We start from the raw sequence: 19,141 nt of genomic DNA on the forward strand, positions 1-19,141 counted from the left end.
AAAATAGGATTAAGTTACTCTTTTTACTTTATAAAATATTTCTTTATTTAGCGTCTCGGGATTTTCGACGGGAAAAGATTGGTGTGGTGAAATATGGTGTTGATATATGTAAATCATTGTGTTTATTTATTAAGTAGTTATTATTATTAGAATAAAATGAGAAGTTGCCCTACAAATTAGTAAAACAACCCATGACTCAAAATGTTAGTTGTATTTTTATGCATATTTTATTACGTTTTTAGCACCTATTTTCACTGTATTTTATGCATTTAGACCATACATATTACATCATTTTGGACAATACATGTTTTGGTAAGAATCTACTTTGGTTAGTTTTTTTTGTTGATTTTGTATGTGTGGACGTTGACGACAGATGACAATGAGCGTTTGCGATTTTGAAGGATTTACAATGATAATAGAAGGTCGTTTTGACAATGAGCGTTTGCGATTTTGAAGGATTTACAATGATAATAGAAGCTCAAAGCGACCGTCTCAATAATCAGTTTAAAAAAGAAAACAAGCAAAAATTGACACAAAAAGACCGTGTCAAAAATCAGTTTAAAAAGAAAACAAGCAAAAATTGACAAATATATTCAAGCGGACGCTCGAGTTGTAATGCCTAAGATCAACAAGATATCAAAGAAATATTGAGATGATAATTTCATGACAAAGAGCTCATATTCCACATGGAGTTGAATTAATCTGATAAATTAAATTGGGAAGCATATTGGTCACTTTGCAAGTATCAAAAGAACAAGACAAAGAACGAATCGGCTTGAAGTATGGGCTTTATTTTAATTATAGTCAAGCTACATTTAAAGTATGTGTTGGGCTATATTGCTATAATTAAATTAGAAATATATAAAGAAGAAAAGCAGCCCACATAGATTAGACTATAGCCTATAAGGTGTGAATAGTGTCACGGGGTTAGTTTTCAACCCCCGTGTGGCGTCCCCAAGTCCCCGGGGACAAGCCAATCCATCCCGCTTCTTTGTGTGGGTCACTGGTTTCGTCCTGCCTTGGACTCATCAGGAGAGCGGCGCCAGCTCTCGACCAGTGGTGCGTTCGTCGTTTGCACGACTAGGCACGTACACCTCTTCATTGACACTGACTCCGTCCCCCGATAAAGTCCAGGACTAGCCAGTGACCCAAGCGTTCAAGCACAGCCCATAGCATTGCGATCTTCAAACATTTGGCCCGTGACACTCTCCCACCACCATTTCATGCACGTCCTCGTGCATGCTCGCCGTCCCATACCAGCTCGCATACTTGACAATGCATGATCCCCTTATGTTGAGCATGATTCACTTTGGGAGGGTAGGACACCCGAAAGCACAGCAACAATGATCTTCTGTCGTGCATGTTCAATATAGTACGTCAGTTTTGGTTTTAAGTGGCGCTGACGTCCGCCGCATCGGATTAGGTGCCGATGTTTCACCTTGTTTCAGGAATATGGGGAACCTGAATAATTGTAGCAGCTTTCACAAAACTTCATTTTTACGGCGCTGCTTGGACCGTATATTTTTGAACATAACACGGAGGGCTTCACTGCAACTATACTTGAGCGGCTCTCACGATCCCATACTCGCGGAGTACAAAGACCTTTACCGAAGCAAACCCATATTTGGTCTTCTCCCACCACCATTGCGCAACCATACTCTAAATGTTAAGCTCATTTGGTTAAGAGTCACGTTCCAACATATCCGAGAATCGTTCTGCTCTGATACCACGTTGTCACGGGGTTAGTTTTCGACCCCCGTGTGGCGTCCCCAAGTCCCGGGGACAAGCCAATCCATCCCGCTTCTTTGTGTGGGTCACTGGTTTCGTCCTGCCTTGGACTCATCAGGAGAGCGGCGCCAGCTCTCGACCAGTGGTGCGTTCGTCGTTTGCACGACTAGGCACGTACACCTCTTCATTGACACTGACTCCGTCCCCCGATAAAGTCCAGGACTAGCCAGTGACCCAAGCGTTCAAGCACAGCCCATAGCATTGCGATCTTCAAACATTTGGCCCGTGACACTAGGCTTGGTTATGGGCATTGTTTGATATGTGGTAGGTGTGGGTTTTACTAGTCCACACCTAAAAAAGTGGGATGTGGAAGGGGTGTGGTCAGGCCGGCATTGGATGCCATGTGGCTCCTAATTTTCTTTTTTTATATTAATCATAGAATTTAATAAAGTAATTTGAAAAACACATTCTATTTATATGAAATAACTACAATAAAAAAAATGCATTACACTATTAAAAAAATCAATCATCTTCATCTTCATCTCCATGGGAGTCGAATCTATGAAGTGTTGAAACATGTTCTACCAAATCAGCTCGAAGGTTTGAATTTATTTGTCTTGACTCGATTAGATATTGGTTTTGCGTTCTCTCTTCGTCACTAATGTCTTCATTATTTGATTCGGGCTCCTCGCCATGATATTCAATGATTGCACGCCCTTCATCCTCTAAAATCATGTTGTGTAGAATGGTGCACGTGTACATCACATTTCTTATTTGATCTTTTTTATACAATCGACAAGGCATGCTCAAAATGCGCCACCTTTGATGCAAAACACCAAATGCTCACTCGATGTCTTTGTGTGCCGCCATCTGAACTTTGTTAAACTTTATTCTTTTAGGATCTAGGGTTTCATCTCTTGAAAATGATGTCATAAAAACAGCATACTAAGGGTAAATTCCATCAACAAGATAGTACCCATACTTGTATTCAACCCCATTTACAAAAAATGTTCCTTTCGGTCCAATACCTTTGAAAATGGGCGAGTGGTGTATAATGTTTATATCGTTATGTAAACCGGGCATACCAAACAATGCATGCCAGATCCAAAAATCTTGTGATGCAACCACTTCAAGGATCATTGCCGGCATTCCATGATATTCACTTGTGTGAGAGCCTTGCCATGCAGTTGGACAAAGTTCTCACTCCCATTTCATGCAATCTAAACTACCGGGGAGACCATGATATTCAGCATGATGTTCCAAAATTTGTTGCATATCACTAAACGTCGGTTTTCTCAAGTATCTTTTCATATATAGTTCAATGATATACGCACAAAAATTGTGAAAACTTTCCCTAGCCACTCGTGCCGACATTTTTAAACAGTCGTTCATTATGTCGAAACTATTGCTGTAAGCTAATTGTCTTAGGGTGGCCGTAACCTTTTGCCATGTGGTAAATCATAAATTACCACGCGCATCGGGTCTTTGTCGGAAAAAACATAATTATCCTCTAAACCCTTTGATATTCTTAAAAATAAATTTTTACTCATACGAAAACGACGCCTAAACATTCTTTGATCATACGTTGGTTCGGGTGAGAAATAATCGCTTATTAGCAAAACGTTTGCGGTTTCGCGTTCACGAATAATATACTTCCTCCGTTTGGGTTGGGGTTAGGAAGTCCCTTCATTTACATCTTCAATAATAGCTTTCACCACCATCGACACTGTTGATAATAATAATTCTGTCCTATCGTCCGATGAGGATGACAAAAAAAATTATCATTCGCTTGAACTTAAAGAAGCCATTATATATATATTTTTTTGAGTTTGATAGTGGTTTTTCAATTTTTGGATGGTAAAAATGAGTAAGAAATGAAATGTTTATATAGGAAAAAATTAAAAGATTTTTTTTTTTAAATAGCCATTGGCCAACGGCTATGCCTAACGGCTAGCCATAACGGTTACCAAAGAATAGCCAACCATGGCCAGCCACGTCACCCCAGGCCAGCGCCCCAAGCCATGCAACATTGCCATGCTAAGCTGACAACACTGACCAAAACGCAAACTCGGGGTGGAGCAGCCGGCCTTAAAGGGCTAAAACGCAAATGGGCTACGCTCACACCCCATAGTCTAATCATGGGAGTAGGTTTCAAAGAGAAGTGGAAGTCGAAACTTGTGGGGTTATTAAATGACCTTCGACGGAGATTGATGGGAGGACTATGATTAACGGTTATTAAACACCAAACGGGCCACGCCCACACCCCACACCTCATAGCATTACCGAATTAGGATATTTTTTTTTGGGTGTTACGAATGATTATTGTTTAGTTTCTTTTAAGTCTTTATTTTTTGGGTCTTTATTATTTACTTTTCCATCTTTAACATATTTATTTATCTAGCAGTTATGTTCAGCTACATCAAATTTAAATTTCAATACTATGGTTTGTTCTTTGATTTTGATTCAACATTATGTATATGTTGGACTGTTAATAAATTTGATATTAATTTTTCTACTAAAGTTTATCCTTTTTAAAACCCTACTCGAGTTTTACTTTTTGATACAAAGAACAAATAGCATTGGCGTCTCTGAGAATTTACGTACCCTGTTCGAGCTTGAAAATGTGCCCATATGCTTTAACGATAAACAATATAATTATAAAGCATAAAAATGTATTGGGTTGGGCCCAATAAACCTAATGTTAAGTTGGGTAATTATAAAGCATAAAAATATATTTGATAATGAGCCTCTATATTGGATTTGGTATATGTGTACAATTTTTTTTTTTTTAAATAACATATATATATCGAATTTTTTTTTTAAATCTCTTTTCCCTCGAAATCACAAGCCTTGTGCGGAAGTCCTCCCCACACACCATAAGAGCCGCCCCTGACAAATAGAATTTTGTGTTTGTTTATTAACTCAGAATCATTATAAAATCATTCAATCTAATGGAACATTCCAAAAAAAAAAAAAAAAAAAAAAAAAAAAAAAAAAAAAAAAACAAAAAAAAAAAACAAAAACGTGAATGTTTAGCTATAATCGATAATTCTGTCACTGCAACCCGCATACTAAGAGTTAAACGGCATGAGATTAGAGTAGCGGGTTGGCTCTAATTAATGAACTGAGCTTGGTTAGACATTAGATTGAGTGAATGTTCGAACGGCACGACATCTAGTATCGACACACGCCACTTAACTAAAAGAACAGTACACCATAATTGTTAATGATCGTAAGCCTAATCAAACTAAGAAATTGTCTTGGTGTTGAAGTTAGTTTTTAGTATTTGAATTACCCATATAGTCTAATTAAAGTTTTGTTTTATAATAGAAAATCTAAATTTTATTAGTAATTAATTTAAGAAATTTTGTTTTCGTTAATTTTAAATTCAAATCAAAATCCTCCTTTTAAAACAATCGTGTGTGAAAACGGTGAAAAGTGTGAGAACAGTGAGAACGGTTATGGATCGTCAGATCAAAACAATCTATGGACTAAATGGCGCAGTGCCATTTTCGTAAATAACATCAATTTTATTAAGTGGATGTGTTTCATTAAGGGTAAAAAAGTTTTTTGACTTCTCGACACAAAACGCCAAACTCATGAATAAAACACCATTAAATTTCCGCCTTAAAATACAGAGCACACATCATCCTAATCTAAACGCCATTAAATATAAAACGCCAAACTTTGTTTTTAAACGATAAAGCTGAACAAACAGTAACTGAAATGACGGAACTTAATTACTAGCATTTATTATAATAAAATCTTTAACAACCCTCCTAAAACCCTTTTAAAACACCCCTAACGTTCCTATTATACCTCGAATACTTGTTAACGGGCTTAAATTACCTTAATATTTATAAAAAACAAATAAAACAAATAAATAGAGTGTCTCGCGGCCCGCGACGGGAGAGACCTAGGGTCTCGCGAGGCGCGACGGTCATTACTTGTTGGACACTGCATTGCGCCACGTGTCCTAGCTCGTGGCAGGTCTACCCCTTGACTTGACAAACCTAAACCCTAGCTATAGGGGGCTCGCGGCCCGCGACAGGCTTACCTTGGGGCGTCGCGGGGCGCGACGGAGTGTCGGATCAGCCTAAAAAGGGGGTTGAGAGCTCATTTGCAAACCGTTCAAAATTCTATTTTCTCTCAAATTCTCTGATAGTCAAAACTCTCGGGTATTATACCCCTAAAAAGCGAAGCTCTGCCTCGTTGTAAGTATTATAACCCCCGATCACGTATTTGTTACCCTACCCGATTGATCTAGGGCTCTGTAACGCATGTCAAAGCTCTACCTGACTCAGTTCGTTGGAGTTCTGTCTCGTGTTGTACGGCTAATGTGATTTGGGTTATCTTACTAACGCGTGTGCATTGTTTAATTTTAAAAGATAATAACCAGGAGAAACACCAGGAAGCTATAGTTTTATCTAAGTCAGCAAAGTGAGTCATTCTTATTTTTGTAAACCTTTTTGTGAATACATTCTCCTTTCTAAGCAAACTGTTTTTACAAAACCTCAAATGTTTTCAATTATAATTACCAGTGCTTGAGTCTATGTATTCTACAATTACTGCCGGTATGTTGGGGTTTTGTATACATTATTTTAATCTGTTACTATTGGACATAGAGTTAGCCAATGAGTAACATGACCCACAAGTCAGGTGTTGACAATACTGAATGAGTAATTGTGTAGATATAAATATTATAATCGCTCTCAATACCGTGAAATTATAAAACTGGTTTGATTAAACTGAGATGCACTCGCCATGCTGATAAAACCTTTTTAAAACGGCAGGTAACTTAATGTGAAGCTAATAGAAGCCAGCTGGAGAGCACTGAAGGCTTAGAGATGTGGCTATAAAAGTTACCTAAATAGAAAGCAGATTTTATTTTCAATAAATTTAGGGTTTATCCTACAAATATATTGTAATTGGAAACTTGGGTTTTATTCCATCTACTTATTATATATAAAAAGTTTGGTGTTTTCACTCTAATAAATATTTCCTAACTACGGTTCTGAAGTCTCATTTGTGCTGCCAAATTAATAAACACCGATACCACCCGCTCTGAGTATCCCGCGGTCGCCCGCTCCCGAGACAGGGGTCGGGGGCTGCGACAGAAGGTGGTATCAGAGCTACAGCCACTGGTTTAAGCCAATGAAGTGTTCTGCTGACACTTAATTTCTAAATAAACTATGTTAGGAAATAATTTATGTGATTATGTGTAAATATGTATATTATTATCTTGTGTTATTTGACAATTTGTTAGTTTACAGTATGAGTGAGCAAGGTACATCCGACGCTTATCGTCAATTAGCTAGTTCCCCAAAAGATGTAGGAACCTCATCTCAGCCAAATCCCTCAGGATACTCAGCTGATACTGAGGAAGGAATATTTATCTTTAAGGCACAGTCTGAGGAATCATTCCCTTCTAAAAAGAGAGGATGGTTTAGTAGAGGAGCACATGAGAGAAGGAAAAGGATGGAGAAATTACAACAACAGAGAGCGATAGCAAAAGCCAATAGGGAAGTGAATACACAAACTCAGGAAGCAGTCAATAGACCACTGTGGGAAGAGGAACTAGATAGACAGTTAGCAGATTTCCATATGCTAGTAACTACATCAGTAGACTCTAATCAGAACCAAATAGCTAAACCACCACTGTTACCCTTATTCCCAGACCAACAAATATTAGAACCAAACCAAGAAGACCAATTTCCAATCCCAGATGTCGACCCCTTTGAGATCCCCAGAATTCCCCCACCAAACCCCATAGCTCAGTATACCGACTTGAACCCTTTATACCCATTCTGGAACAGTGGCTGGTATAAGCAGAGTATAATATGCAACCCATACCCTTACGGAGACCCCATACCTCGATACCCTGACCCAGTACCAACACCATTACCTCTCATGAGTGAAGAAAATGTGCAGGAAATTCGCCAATGAGGCGATAAGTTAGTTGAAGAAGGAGATAGAATTCGTCAGATAGGAGAGAAACTCGTATGGAAGCATGTCGAGCGTGAGATACATGATTGGATACATGACACCTAGAATAATACATAGATATGTGTGTAATTTTATATTTTGATAATATATATATATATATATATATGTATATATGGCTAATTATAATGAGAAAACCCATTCTAGTTGAGAAAACCCAGAAAACTCTCACATGTGGCTAGGATTGATCCACGTTTGATATTAGATTGAGAGGAGACAAGGGCATAATTGTCATTTTCTTTTAACCTATTGAGTGTATGAGATGTGTAAGTCTGCACACGCAGACTTTTCTTCTTTTCATCTTTTCATCTTTCTCACATTTAATACCATTGTACTTTATAATCTCTCACCTCTCTCACATATCTTCTCATTTGTTTTATTACATATCCATAGGCTCCTCCATATCTCACATCTCATTTATCCCCACCAGAAATTGGAGTGAAAGAAAGAAACTATTCTCACCATTAAAGAGTTTTTGCATTTAACATGGCAGATTTGAACAGGCAACAACCTCGGACTGTTGCCGGTGGTACGGGGACACTCAAAGATCATCCGGGTTCACCCTTAAATGTTGCCACACATAATCTTTTACCTGATTTTGCATTTTAATGAAGATGAAGATGCATTGGGTGAGAGTAGAGTTGTTGAAGATCCTGAACCTATTTCTTCAGAGTTTCTAGGTGAGTGATACTTTTTTTCAGTTTTATTAAATGTACAGCTTTAAATGCATACGAGTAGTTGTGTAAATTAAGGTTTTCTTGTTTAGATTTTCATTGGATTCTTCTTGATTTTTTTTTGTTTTTTGGTATTTTTTTATGTGTAGCCTCGGCTCTGAATCAAAATGGCACAAATGGTGATGAGGATGGTGTTCAGAATTGTACTTTTACACAGCTGCTATCCACAGGTCATTGTTTATGTGAAACCATGAATTTTTTTTTTCTATAGGGTTATTGTAACACCCCTAGTTTTAATGTTTGTAGTTTGTTATTATTATTATTATTTTTTGTTTTTTTGTTGGTAGAGGAGGAAAAAAAACAGATGATGTGTTGGTTAGTTTGGTTGAAAATGTGGTAAACTTGTAGAAGGTAAAAACAAGTGTAACCATTTTTATTTTTTATTTTTATGAAACAAGCTTTTATATTTTGTAGAAGGTAAAAACATGTGGTTACACTTGTATTAATTTTTTATATTTTTTGGAAGGGGAAAACATTCGAGATTACATTTTTGGATTACATAAAAAAAATGCATCAGCATCTACACTTTTTGGTGAGATCAAAAAAATGTACCACCATGTTTTGTTTGCATTTTAGGAAAATGTATTAAACTTGTATTGAGAATACAGTAAAATGCATCAGTTTGTTAGGTATCATGTTACAAGTAAAAAATTTTTTAACCTATACGTGTTAAAATTTATTAAACAATACCTTTTTTGTAGGTATTCATGCGGACGAGGAATTTTATGTTCACCACACACTCAATGGCACTAGAATGTGGTGTCCTAATGTTCCTATTGTTTTAAAGCCTGTTGTTGGCTGTGTGTATGAAACGTGGAAGGACGTTTTCAGTATGTACAAGGACTATGCTATGTATTCTGGGTTTTCTATTCGTAAGGGGCAAACCAAGAGATGGAAGGGGTTTTGCAAACTGGCATTTTTTTCCCTTTAACATATTATTAACTTTTGTTTATTTTCTTCGCCGCGCAAGTACAACATCATTTTTGTTCTTTTCACTGGGGTTGATAATCATAAACAATGTGTGGCATTCGGTGCTGGCTTGTTATTCAATGAAACCACTGATTCTTACAAGATCACGTGAAGCCATCTACATCTGAGACGCGTTGGCAACTTTTGATGGAGGAATATAGGTTACAAGATCACGACTGGTTGAATGATATGTACTCAATTAGGGACCAACGGGTACCTACCTACTTCCGTGATATCCCAATGTGTTGTCTGATGAAGACTACATCAAGATGTGAAAGCTCTAACTCAAGCTTCAAGGTCAACTCTTCTAGCGCTAACACACTAGTTAGCATTGTTTGTTGAGGTTTTTGCCATTGTTTGTTGAGATTAATAAATAGGTGGTACTTAGTTGGATTATCCTTGTTAGTATGTTAATGACATTTTCGGTAGTATGTACTTGTTGATGTTTGGTTGAATCTGAGAATTTTCTATGTTATGGATTTTTTGGTTTTATTTTTACCATGTTACATTTTTTTCCCTGAGATTTTTGTAGACTTTTGTTGTGTTGAATCTGAGAATTTTCTATGTTATCGATTTTTTGGTTTTGTTTTTACCATGTTACATTTTTTTCCCTGAGATTTTTGTACATTTTCCTTGAGATTTTTGTACATTTTTTTTCCATGAGACTTTTGCTGTATCTAGTGATCGTTGATTTTCTCCGGCAATTTTGAATATATTAGGCGATTTTTCTCCGGTGATTTTGGGTATACATGAACATGTCCGATGATTTAGGTTAGATGAAGAAGGGTTGATGAAGACTTGGAAGAGAGAGAATGTATATTTTGTTTTTAAAGTTTTGAAAATAATGAAGCGTGATGTGATTGTTCTTACACCATGCAGACTTTTGTCTCTTTGTAAGAGATTGTATTACTGTTTCCTATATTACCCTTAACATACATCAAATGAAATAAATAATAGAGAAAAAAGGAAACAAAAGCAACTAAATGCTCAAAATCAATCTCAGCCATATATTAACTATGATCAATGGTTATTAATGGGTTTTCAGGGTTTATTCAACTCAAGTGGGTTTTCAATTATATATATATATATATATATCTATACTACTTTAATAAGGATATGTGAAGGACAAGATGGTAATTGAACAAGGTGTTGAAAAAACACTTAATGCACAATGTACAACTGTTAAGGCACAAGAAAACACAAACCCTTTTACCCTTTACAAGGGTATACATCTGCCGTCCAAATGTTTTACTTTCTCACACGGATCAACATCGGGACCGTCCATTTGACTTCACACGGATCACCATATGCTTTCTCTCTCAATGCTCACACATCTCACAAAACAACATCAGATCTTCTTCTCTCTCTTCTCTCTCTCTTTTCTCTCTTCTCGGCGATCTAGGGTTTCATGAGATCTATCACCAGATCCGTTTGAATCTATCACCAGATCCGTTTGATGAGCAGATCAAGGGTTTCATGAGATGTTCTGGCAAGGGATCCACAGATTTGAACAAGGGATCCGTTTTATCTGGCAAGGGATCCACAGATTTGAACAAGGGTTCCGTTTGATGTTCTGATAAGTTGCTTTATCTTTAATCTTGATGTAGATTTGTTAGTAGATATCTTACCATGTTCTTTTGTGATTCTTACTTTTCAGGTGAAGCGGTTGACGGATGTTCGAAGGACGAAATCTGAGGTTTACGAAGGATTTTCTCATGTGTTTTGTGATGAATCGACTCAGGTTAGGTTCTAAATGTTGATTTATCTTTAATCTTGATGTAGATTTGTTAGTAGATATCTTACCATGTTCTTTTGTGATTATTACTTTTCAGGTGAAGCGGTTGACGGATGTTCGAAGGACGAAATCTGAGGTTTACGAAGGAGTTTCGCATGTGTTTTGTGATGAATCGACTCAGGTTAGGTTCTAAATGTTGATTTATCTTTAATCTTGATGTAGATTTGTTAGTAGATGCGGTTATTTCAAATTAGGTTGAAAGTCTTGTGATATTTGAATTTGTATTTTTGGTGATGATAGTTAGATTAATTTCAGATATGACATAGTGAAAGGATAAATTGTTTTTGTAGTTTTGATTTTACTTTGTTCTGTTATATTTTGATCTTTTGCTTCATTTTTTGGGACTGATAAGTGTCATGGTTGTGTGATAATTATGATATTTAGGTCATTTAGATATGGAATTGTGAAAAGATAGATTGTTATGTATTTTTGATTTTGGTTTGTTCTGTGGGATGCTCGATGAGCAGATCTAGGGTTTCATGAGATGTATCACAAGCTTTATCTGGCAAGGGATCCACAGATTTGAACAAGGGATCCGTTTGATGTTCTGATAAGTTGCAATGAGTGTTATATATCTTACCATGTTCTTTTGTGATTCTTATCTTTAATCTTGATGTAGATTTGTTAGTAGATGCGGTTATTTCAAATTAGGTTGAAAGTTTTGTGATATTTGAATTTGTATTTTTGGTGATGATAGTTAGATTAATTTCAGATATGACATAGTGAAAGGATAAATTGTTTTTGTAGTTTTGATTTTACTTTGTTCTGTTATATTTTGATCTTTTGCTTCATTTTTTGGGACTGATAAGTGTCATGGTTGTGTGATAATTATGATATTTAGGTCATTTAGATATGGAATTGTGAAAAGATAGATTGTTATGTATTTTTGATTTTGGTTTGTTCTGTGGGATGCTCGATGAGCAGATCTAGGGTTTCATGAGATGTATCACAAGCTTTATCTGGCAAGGGATCCACAGATTTGAACAAGGGATCCGTTTGATGTTCTGATAAGTTGCAATGAGTGTTATATATCTTACCATGTTCTTTTGTGATTCTTATCTTTAATCTTGATGTAGATTTGTTAGTAGATGCGGTTATTTCAAATTAGGTTGAAAGTTTTGTGATATTTGAATTTGTATTTTTGGTGATGATAGTTAGATTAATTTCAGATATGACATAGTGAAAGGATAAATTGTTTTTGTAGTTTTGATTTTACTTTGTTCTGTTATATTTTGATCTTTTCCTTCATTTTTGGGACTGATAAGTGTCATGGTTGTGTGATAATTATGATATTTAGGTCATTTAGATATGGAATTGTGAAAAGATAGATTGTTATTATTTTTGATTTTGGTTTGTTCTGTGGGATGCTCGATGAGCAGATCTAGGGTTTCATGAGATGTATCACAAGCTTTATCTGGCAAGGGATCCACAGATTTGAACAAGGGATCCGTTTGATGTTCTGATAAGTTGCAATGAGTGTTATATATCTTACCATGTTCTTTTGTGATTCTTACTTTTCAGGTGAAGCGGTTGACGGATGTTCGAAGGACGAAATCTGAGGTTTACGAAGGATTTTCGCATGTGTTTTGTGATGAATCGACTCAGGTATGTCACTCGCAACTCGCAAGGAAACCTTTTTTTAGGATCTGAATTTAATTAGTTATACCTTTGGTTAACGACTGTCACGATCACTATTATTACAGAACAAGCTCACTCCGATCTTCTGGCTGCCGGAGAAAGTGTATCTGCTTGGAGAGTCTCGGAATTGGCTTTTGCGACGCTGAACGCTGCTTCATTCGAATCGATGGGGGCTTCATATGCAGAATGTTCCCTCACTTAGTGGTCTCATGCTCACTCAAGCAGAGGTAAAGTAAAGTTTATCATCATTCATCAATTTTCTTTTATTTTTTGTTTATAATAAAGGTTTTTATATTTGCAACTTGACAAAATGTGATTTATATTAAATTTATTTTAAGTTAATAGTGTACTGGTTATAACTAATATCAAATCTTTACTAATACTTGATTTCTTTTTATGATGGTTGACTTTGCGAGAACTAACGGAGCATTAGTGTCAAGAATGGGCTGAGATTCGAATTCAGTCGGTTTTTCGCTCTTTTTTGGTAATTTCTAAGCCTTGAATATTAATTTTTAACATGCTATGCTACTGAGAGAATATAAACTTGACTATATTCTCTGTTTTTTTATCAGAGGTAAAGTAAAGTTTATCATCATTCATCAATTTTCTTTTCTTTTTTGTTTATAATAATAAAGGTTTTTATATTTGCAACTTGACAAAATGTGATTTTTATTAAATTTATTTTAAGTTAATAGTGTACTGGTTATAACTAATATCAAATCTTTACTAATACTTGATTTCTTTTTATGATGGTTGACTTTGCGAGAACTAACGGAGCATTAGTGTCAAGAATGGGCTGAGATTCGAATTCAGTCGGTTTTTCGCTCTTTTTTGGTAATTTCTAAGCCTTGAATATTAATTTTTAACATGCTATGCTACTGAGAGAATATAAACTTGACTATATTCTCTGTTTTTTGATGTGTTTTGTTATTTTTATGCCTTTTGTTTTTTAACTGATCTTAACCCATTTGACTTATGCTACAGACAAAAAGGGATCAAGATCGGGACCGTCCATTTGACTTCACACGGATCACCATCTGCTTTCTCTCTCAATGCTCACACATCTGACAAAAAGGGATGCCAAAAGCAGGGAAGTACAATCTACAGGAAAAAGCAACACTTTACTTTTGTGTGAAAGACAGCTTGCTTGCTGCAGTCTCTATAATATATCAACACTCTTCCATACACTGTTTGAAAGACAGCACTGCTTCCTTCAGTCTCTATAAATAATCCAGAGATATCTACACTCTACTCACACTTTACAAACTCTCAACTACACTCAACTGAAATTGTAAGTTTATCTCAGTTGAATAATCCTACTTTCAAAACATCAACTTAACAACTTCTATTTACTTCGATTTCAGAATATATCAACTCTTTGCATTCGGATCTTGCGTTGTTTCTCGGCTCTCACATCAAGGTTTTAAAATTTTTGTCGGCTTTTCACATCTCCCTCTTGCATTGTTGTAAGTTCTTTCAAATATGACATAGTGAAAGGATAAATTGTTTTTGTAGTTTTGATTTTACTTTGTTCTGTTATATTTTGATCTTTTCCTTCATTTTTGGGACTGATATGTGTCATGGTTTTGTGATAGTTATGATATTTAGGTCATTTTTGGGGATGATAAGTGTTGTAGTTCAATGAAAATTATGATAGTTAGGTCAATTTTAGATATGGAATAGTGAAAAGATAGATTGTTATGTACTTTTTATTTTAGTTTGTTCTGTGGGATGTTTTGATATATTTTTTCATTTTTCGGGATAGTGAAAGGATAAATTGTTTTTGTAGTTTTGATTTTACTTTGTTCTGTTATATTTTGATCTTTTCCTTCATTTTTGGGACTGATATGTGTCATGGTTTTGTGATAATTATGATATTTAGGTCATTTTTGGGGATGATAAGTGTTGTAGTTCAATGAAAATTATGATAGTTAGGTCAATTTTAGATATGGAATAGTGAAAAGATAAATTGTTATGTACTTTTTATTTTAGTTTGTTCTGTGGGATGTTTTGATATATTTTTTCATTTTTCGGGATAGTGAAAGGATAAATTGTTTTTGTAGTTTTGATTTTACTTTGTTCTGTTATATTTTGATCTTTTCCTTCATTTTTGGGACTGATATGTGTCATGGTTTTGTGATAATTATGATATTTAGGTCATTTTTGGGGATGATACGTGTTGTAGTTCAATGAAAATTATGATAGTTAGGTCAATTTTAGATATGGAATAGTGAAAAGATAAATTGTTATGTACTTTTTATTTTAGTTTGTTCTGTGGGATGTTTTGATATATTTTTTCATTTTTCGGGATAGTGAAAGGATAAATTGTTTTTGTAGTTTTGATTTTACTTTGTTCTGTTATATTTTGATCTTTTCCTTCATTTTTGGGACTGATATGTGTCATGGTTTTGTGATAATTATGATATTTAGGTTCATTTACTTTGTTCTGTTATATTTTGATCTTTTCCTTCATCATTGCAGGAATTTTTTTTAAAACAGTACTGTATTCAAAACAAAATAAAACGCCGTATTCACAAAACAATACTGTATTCACAAAGCTGTATTCAAAACAATACTGTATTCAAAACAATACTGTATTCAAAACAATACTGTATTTAAAACAATATTGTATTCACAAAGCTGATTGTTATAGTTATTATGTGTATGTGTAAATTATAGTAAATTGTTTTTGTAGTTTTGATTTTACTTTGTTCTGTTATATTTTGATCTTTTCCTGCATTTTTTGGGACTGATATGTGTCATGGTTTTGTGATAATTATGATCTTTTCATTCATTTACTTTGTTCTGTTATATTTTGATCTTTTCCTTCATCATTACAGGAATTTTTTTTAAAACAATACTGTATTCAAAACAAAATAAAACGCCGTATTCACAAAACAATACTGTATTCACAAAGCTGTAGTCTCTATAATATATCCTCACAAAACAATACTGTATTCAAAAACAATACTGTATTCAAAACAATACTGTGTTCAAAACAATACTGTATTCAAAACAATACTGTATTTAAAACAATACTGTATTCACAAAGCTGATTGTTATAGTAATTATGTGTATTTTTCAGTTTACAAATCACTCCAAACACATATCAATTGAGAGGTATGGGCGGTGGTTATCCAATTCCCGTTGAATCACTAGGATCAACAAACCATTTAAACCTTCCTGATTCAAACCCTCTAACTTCAAACCCACCTCCGGTGTCAACCCCACCTCCGGTTTTAACCCCACCTTCGGTTTCAACCCCACCTCCATTGGCAAACCCTGAATATGATGATCCATTTGGTTGGACGGATGAAGAGTTGAATTGGGCGTATGACTATACCTTCGCTCAACTACAATTTGGTGGACTACAAATTGAGGGGTGCCATCGTCCGGTGCCAAACACTCCTATACTTCCTATGCATCCTCCACCTTCAAACCAACCTTATTTGGAAAACTACAGTCAAACACAAGAACTACCGACCTGGGCTGAAGGGTACGAAACTGACCCTGGGGCGGTTTACGAACCACCATTGGATGAAAAAATGGTTTGGGAACCTTAGAACAAGTTTTATGATAACTGTAGTTTTTTTTTTTTCTCGAATTACTTTGAATCTTAATTATGTAACTTTTAATTATGTATTAGTTTAAATTTAAATTTGTTGCTGTTTAATTTTAATCATGTTTTAGTTTAAATTTTATTTCTGGAGTTTTTATTTTTTTAGTTAACTAATATTGAACACTTAATAGGATATGTCTGATCATTTTTCCGTTGAAGAATTTTCATCATTGACAAATGATAGAGCATGGTATAATATAATCTTTGTTAAGGTGGAGTTTATTTGGCATGACGTCGATGGAAAGAGATTAGTGGTTATATTTCTTGATCAACACGTAAGAACATTATTTTAATTTACTTTGTGTTATATAAGCGTTTTTCCACCACTAAATTTCTTTTCATTTTAGAGACAAAAAATTGTTGCGTTCGTCCCACAAAATTTGATACACAAATATAATGACGCGTCATTGATGGGTGGTTTTTTTTCATTGAATCATTTCCAAATTGAGAATCTCAACTATCTTGAGTGCCCAAAGTACCAGAATTACGTGTTAGTTTGGTCCGAGAAGAAAATTGTCATCAACGAATATACAAAGCTTTCTTCACTTACGCTTACGATTCCAAGGGGTGCTTCTTTATATCCATTGGTCCCTTCCATTATAGAATTGAAGCATGACAGGAGACCTCAAATGGATATTGTTGGTACATATTAATTCTCTATCTATAATTTTTATTAAATATATAAAACTTTACATATGGTCTATACGATTTAACTGATTTGGTTTTAGATGTGGTTGGGAGAATAATAGAAGGCAAACGTGATCGATGTTGTTTTGAACTTTCTCTTCAAGATAAGACGTACGTTATTATTTATTATTAACATATTACAAACATAATATTTACGTTATATGTAAGAAAATATTATTATTAGAAGAACTTTAACCCAAAATCGTAATATACAGTGGTCACACAATACAATTGTTTTTGTCTGCCCTGAAGCCTTCCGATGTGATACGTTCCATTCGAGCCGTGCAACAAAGGTCCATCATATATGTATCACGTCTTAAGTTGGTTCATCTACCAGATAGTATGTTATGCTTTACACATGAACATTCTAATAATTAGTTAGATCTAATGGCTCATGTAGTTTAATAAAAGTTATATTTTATTTGTTATTTCAGTTAATATTTTGAAGTCTACGGAGTTGAGTACGATTACGTACGAACCGGATATGGTCGAGGCACGGGATATGTAAATTATGGATCGTTATCCAATTTGTGTTTAAGTTAGAAACATTTGGTGTTGTTATTTGTTTAGTTGTTGAATATTAAAGTCTCTCTTGGTGTTTCGTGTTTTGCTTTTTGTTTCCCTCATATTGATGTAATTGTAGAAGTATTTATAATCTATCACCAAGGTATAATCTTCTTAGATTGGACAACTAAATAATCATTATCTGTATTAAACGAATGTATAACCATGGCTGACCTTCCTACTCATACAATCGTGTTTGAGATATTAACGAGGCTGCCAGCAATGGATGTAGGTCGTTCTAAGAGTGTATGTAAGCAATGGTATGCGTTATTGTCAACACAAGATTTCGTAAAGATACATTGTTCTCGCTCAGTAGTTTCATCTAACCAGAGAGTTCTACTAATTGACGACCTAACGTGTTCTGTTCGTCCAATCATCTCTAATAACAATGACTATGGTCCAAGCTCAACAGTTACATTTCCATTCCATCACCAAAATAATGATGTCTCAATACTTTCACATTTGAACGGATTGTTGTGTGTTTGCTTGAATCATACATACGAGCTGCTTCTTTGGAATCCAACAACTACTGCTTTCAAGCGTTTGTCAACCCCTGATTCTCATGGATTCTATATAAATAACCTTGATGCCATTGGTTTGTACGTTGACGCTGACGATGATTACAAGGTCTTGCATATAAAGCGTAGGAGTGGTGTACTTGGTGTCTATGTTTATTCTAGGGAAGTAGACTCTTGGAGAAATATTCCTTTCATAACAAGACAAGAGTACCTAAGCCCTCATTTCAATTGGTCAGCTGGCACATTTTGTGGTGGTACTCTATATTTCACTGTTTGCGAATGTTGGATTGGAGGTACGAATGTGGTGATTTGTTTTGATGTTAATTCGGAGCAGTTCAAGGAGATAAGCTTTCCACCCGTTCCTTCTAATGGAATGGTTCAAGGTGTTTTAGTTAATGTAAAAAATGTGCTTCACATGTTTGCTAGCACTGGCATGTTTGAGATGACAATTGACCTATGGACACTACAAGGGGATTACTGGATTAAGGTCTTATCATGTCCTCCGATCCCCCCGATATCATTGTCATTGTGGTGCGATATAACACATTATGTGACAAATGGTAATTGGTTTGTGATGACTAAATTAGGGAAGTTGTTTACAATTGAAATGGATATGAAGCCCTTCGAATGTTTTTATCCCGTTTCTTGGTTTCGAGGTTTTAAGGGTGCGGTGTTTGTGCAGACCATTGTTTCACCAAGTATTTAGATTGGCTTTCACTTAATGTTATCATTATGTATGTCAATGTTTTAAGGATTTGTGTTTTTTTTTTCTCTAAGTCATGATATTCCGTTTAAGTCATGTATTTTAATGTTATCATTATGTATTTCAATGTTATCCTTCGGTTTGTTTTTCTCTAAGTTATGTGTTGGAATGTTGTTATGATTT

The 19,141-nt window shown here is 35.1% G+C and overlaps 1 protein-coding gene and 2 long non-coding RNA genes across 3 annotated transcripts; all 3 read left to right on the top strand.

The window, feature by feature from the left end:
* The first annotated feature begins 13,549 nt into the window (after positions 1–13,549).
* LOC110925870 lies at positions 13,550–14,426 on the top strand. Its single transcript, XR_004886343.1, has 3 exons — positions 13,550–13,701; positions 13,852–14,158; positions 14,232–14,426. It is a non-coding gene; the product is annotated as an uncharacterized LOC110925870 (long non-coding RNA).
* A 2,539-nt stretch (positions 14,427–16,965) lies between these two features.
* On the top strand, positions 16,966–17,465 carry LOC110925871. Its single transcript, XR_002584827.2, has 3 exons — positions 16,966–17,128; positions 17,215–17,284; positions 17,389–17,465. It is a non-coding gene; the product is annotated as an uncharacterized LOC110925871 (long non-coding RNA).
* Positions 17,466–17,902: 437 nt separating this feature from the next.
* Positions 17,903–18,961, top strand: LOC110923837 (putative F-box only protein 15). The gene has a single exon (XM_022167894.1). The coding sequence runs from the start codon at positions 17,903–17,905 to the stop codon at positions 18,959–18,961; it is 1,059 nt and encodes a 352-aa protein (XP_022023586.1).
* Positions 18,962–19,141: the final 180 nt, after the last annotated feature.

This window comes from Helianthus annuus, chromosome 17 (assembly GCF_002127325.2).
Source record: "Helianthus annuus cultivar XRQ/B chromosome 17, HanXRQr2.0-SUNRISE, whole genome shotgun sequence".
Taxonomy (NCBI): Eukaryota; Viridiplantae; Streptophyta; class Magnoliopsida; order Asterales; family Asteraceae; genus Helianthus; species Helianthus annuus.

Coding starts and splice junctions, on each gene's coding strand:
- LOC110923837 (XM_022167894.1), top strand. CDS start 17,903: ATGGCTGACCTTCCTACTCATACAATCGTGTTTGAGATATTAACGAGG.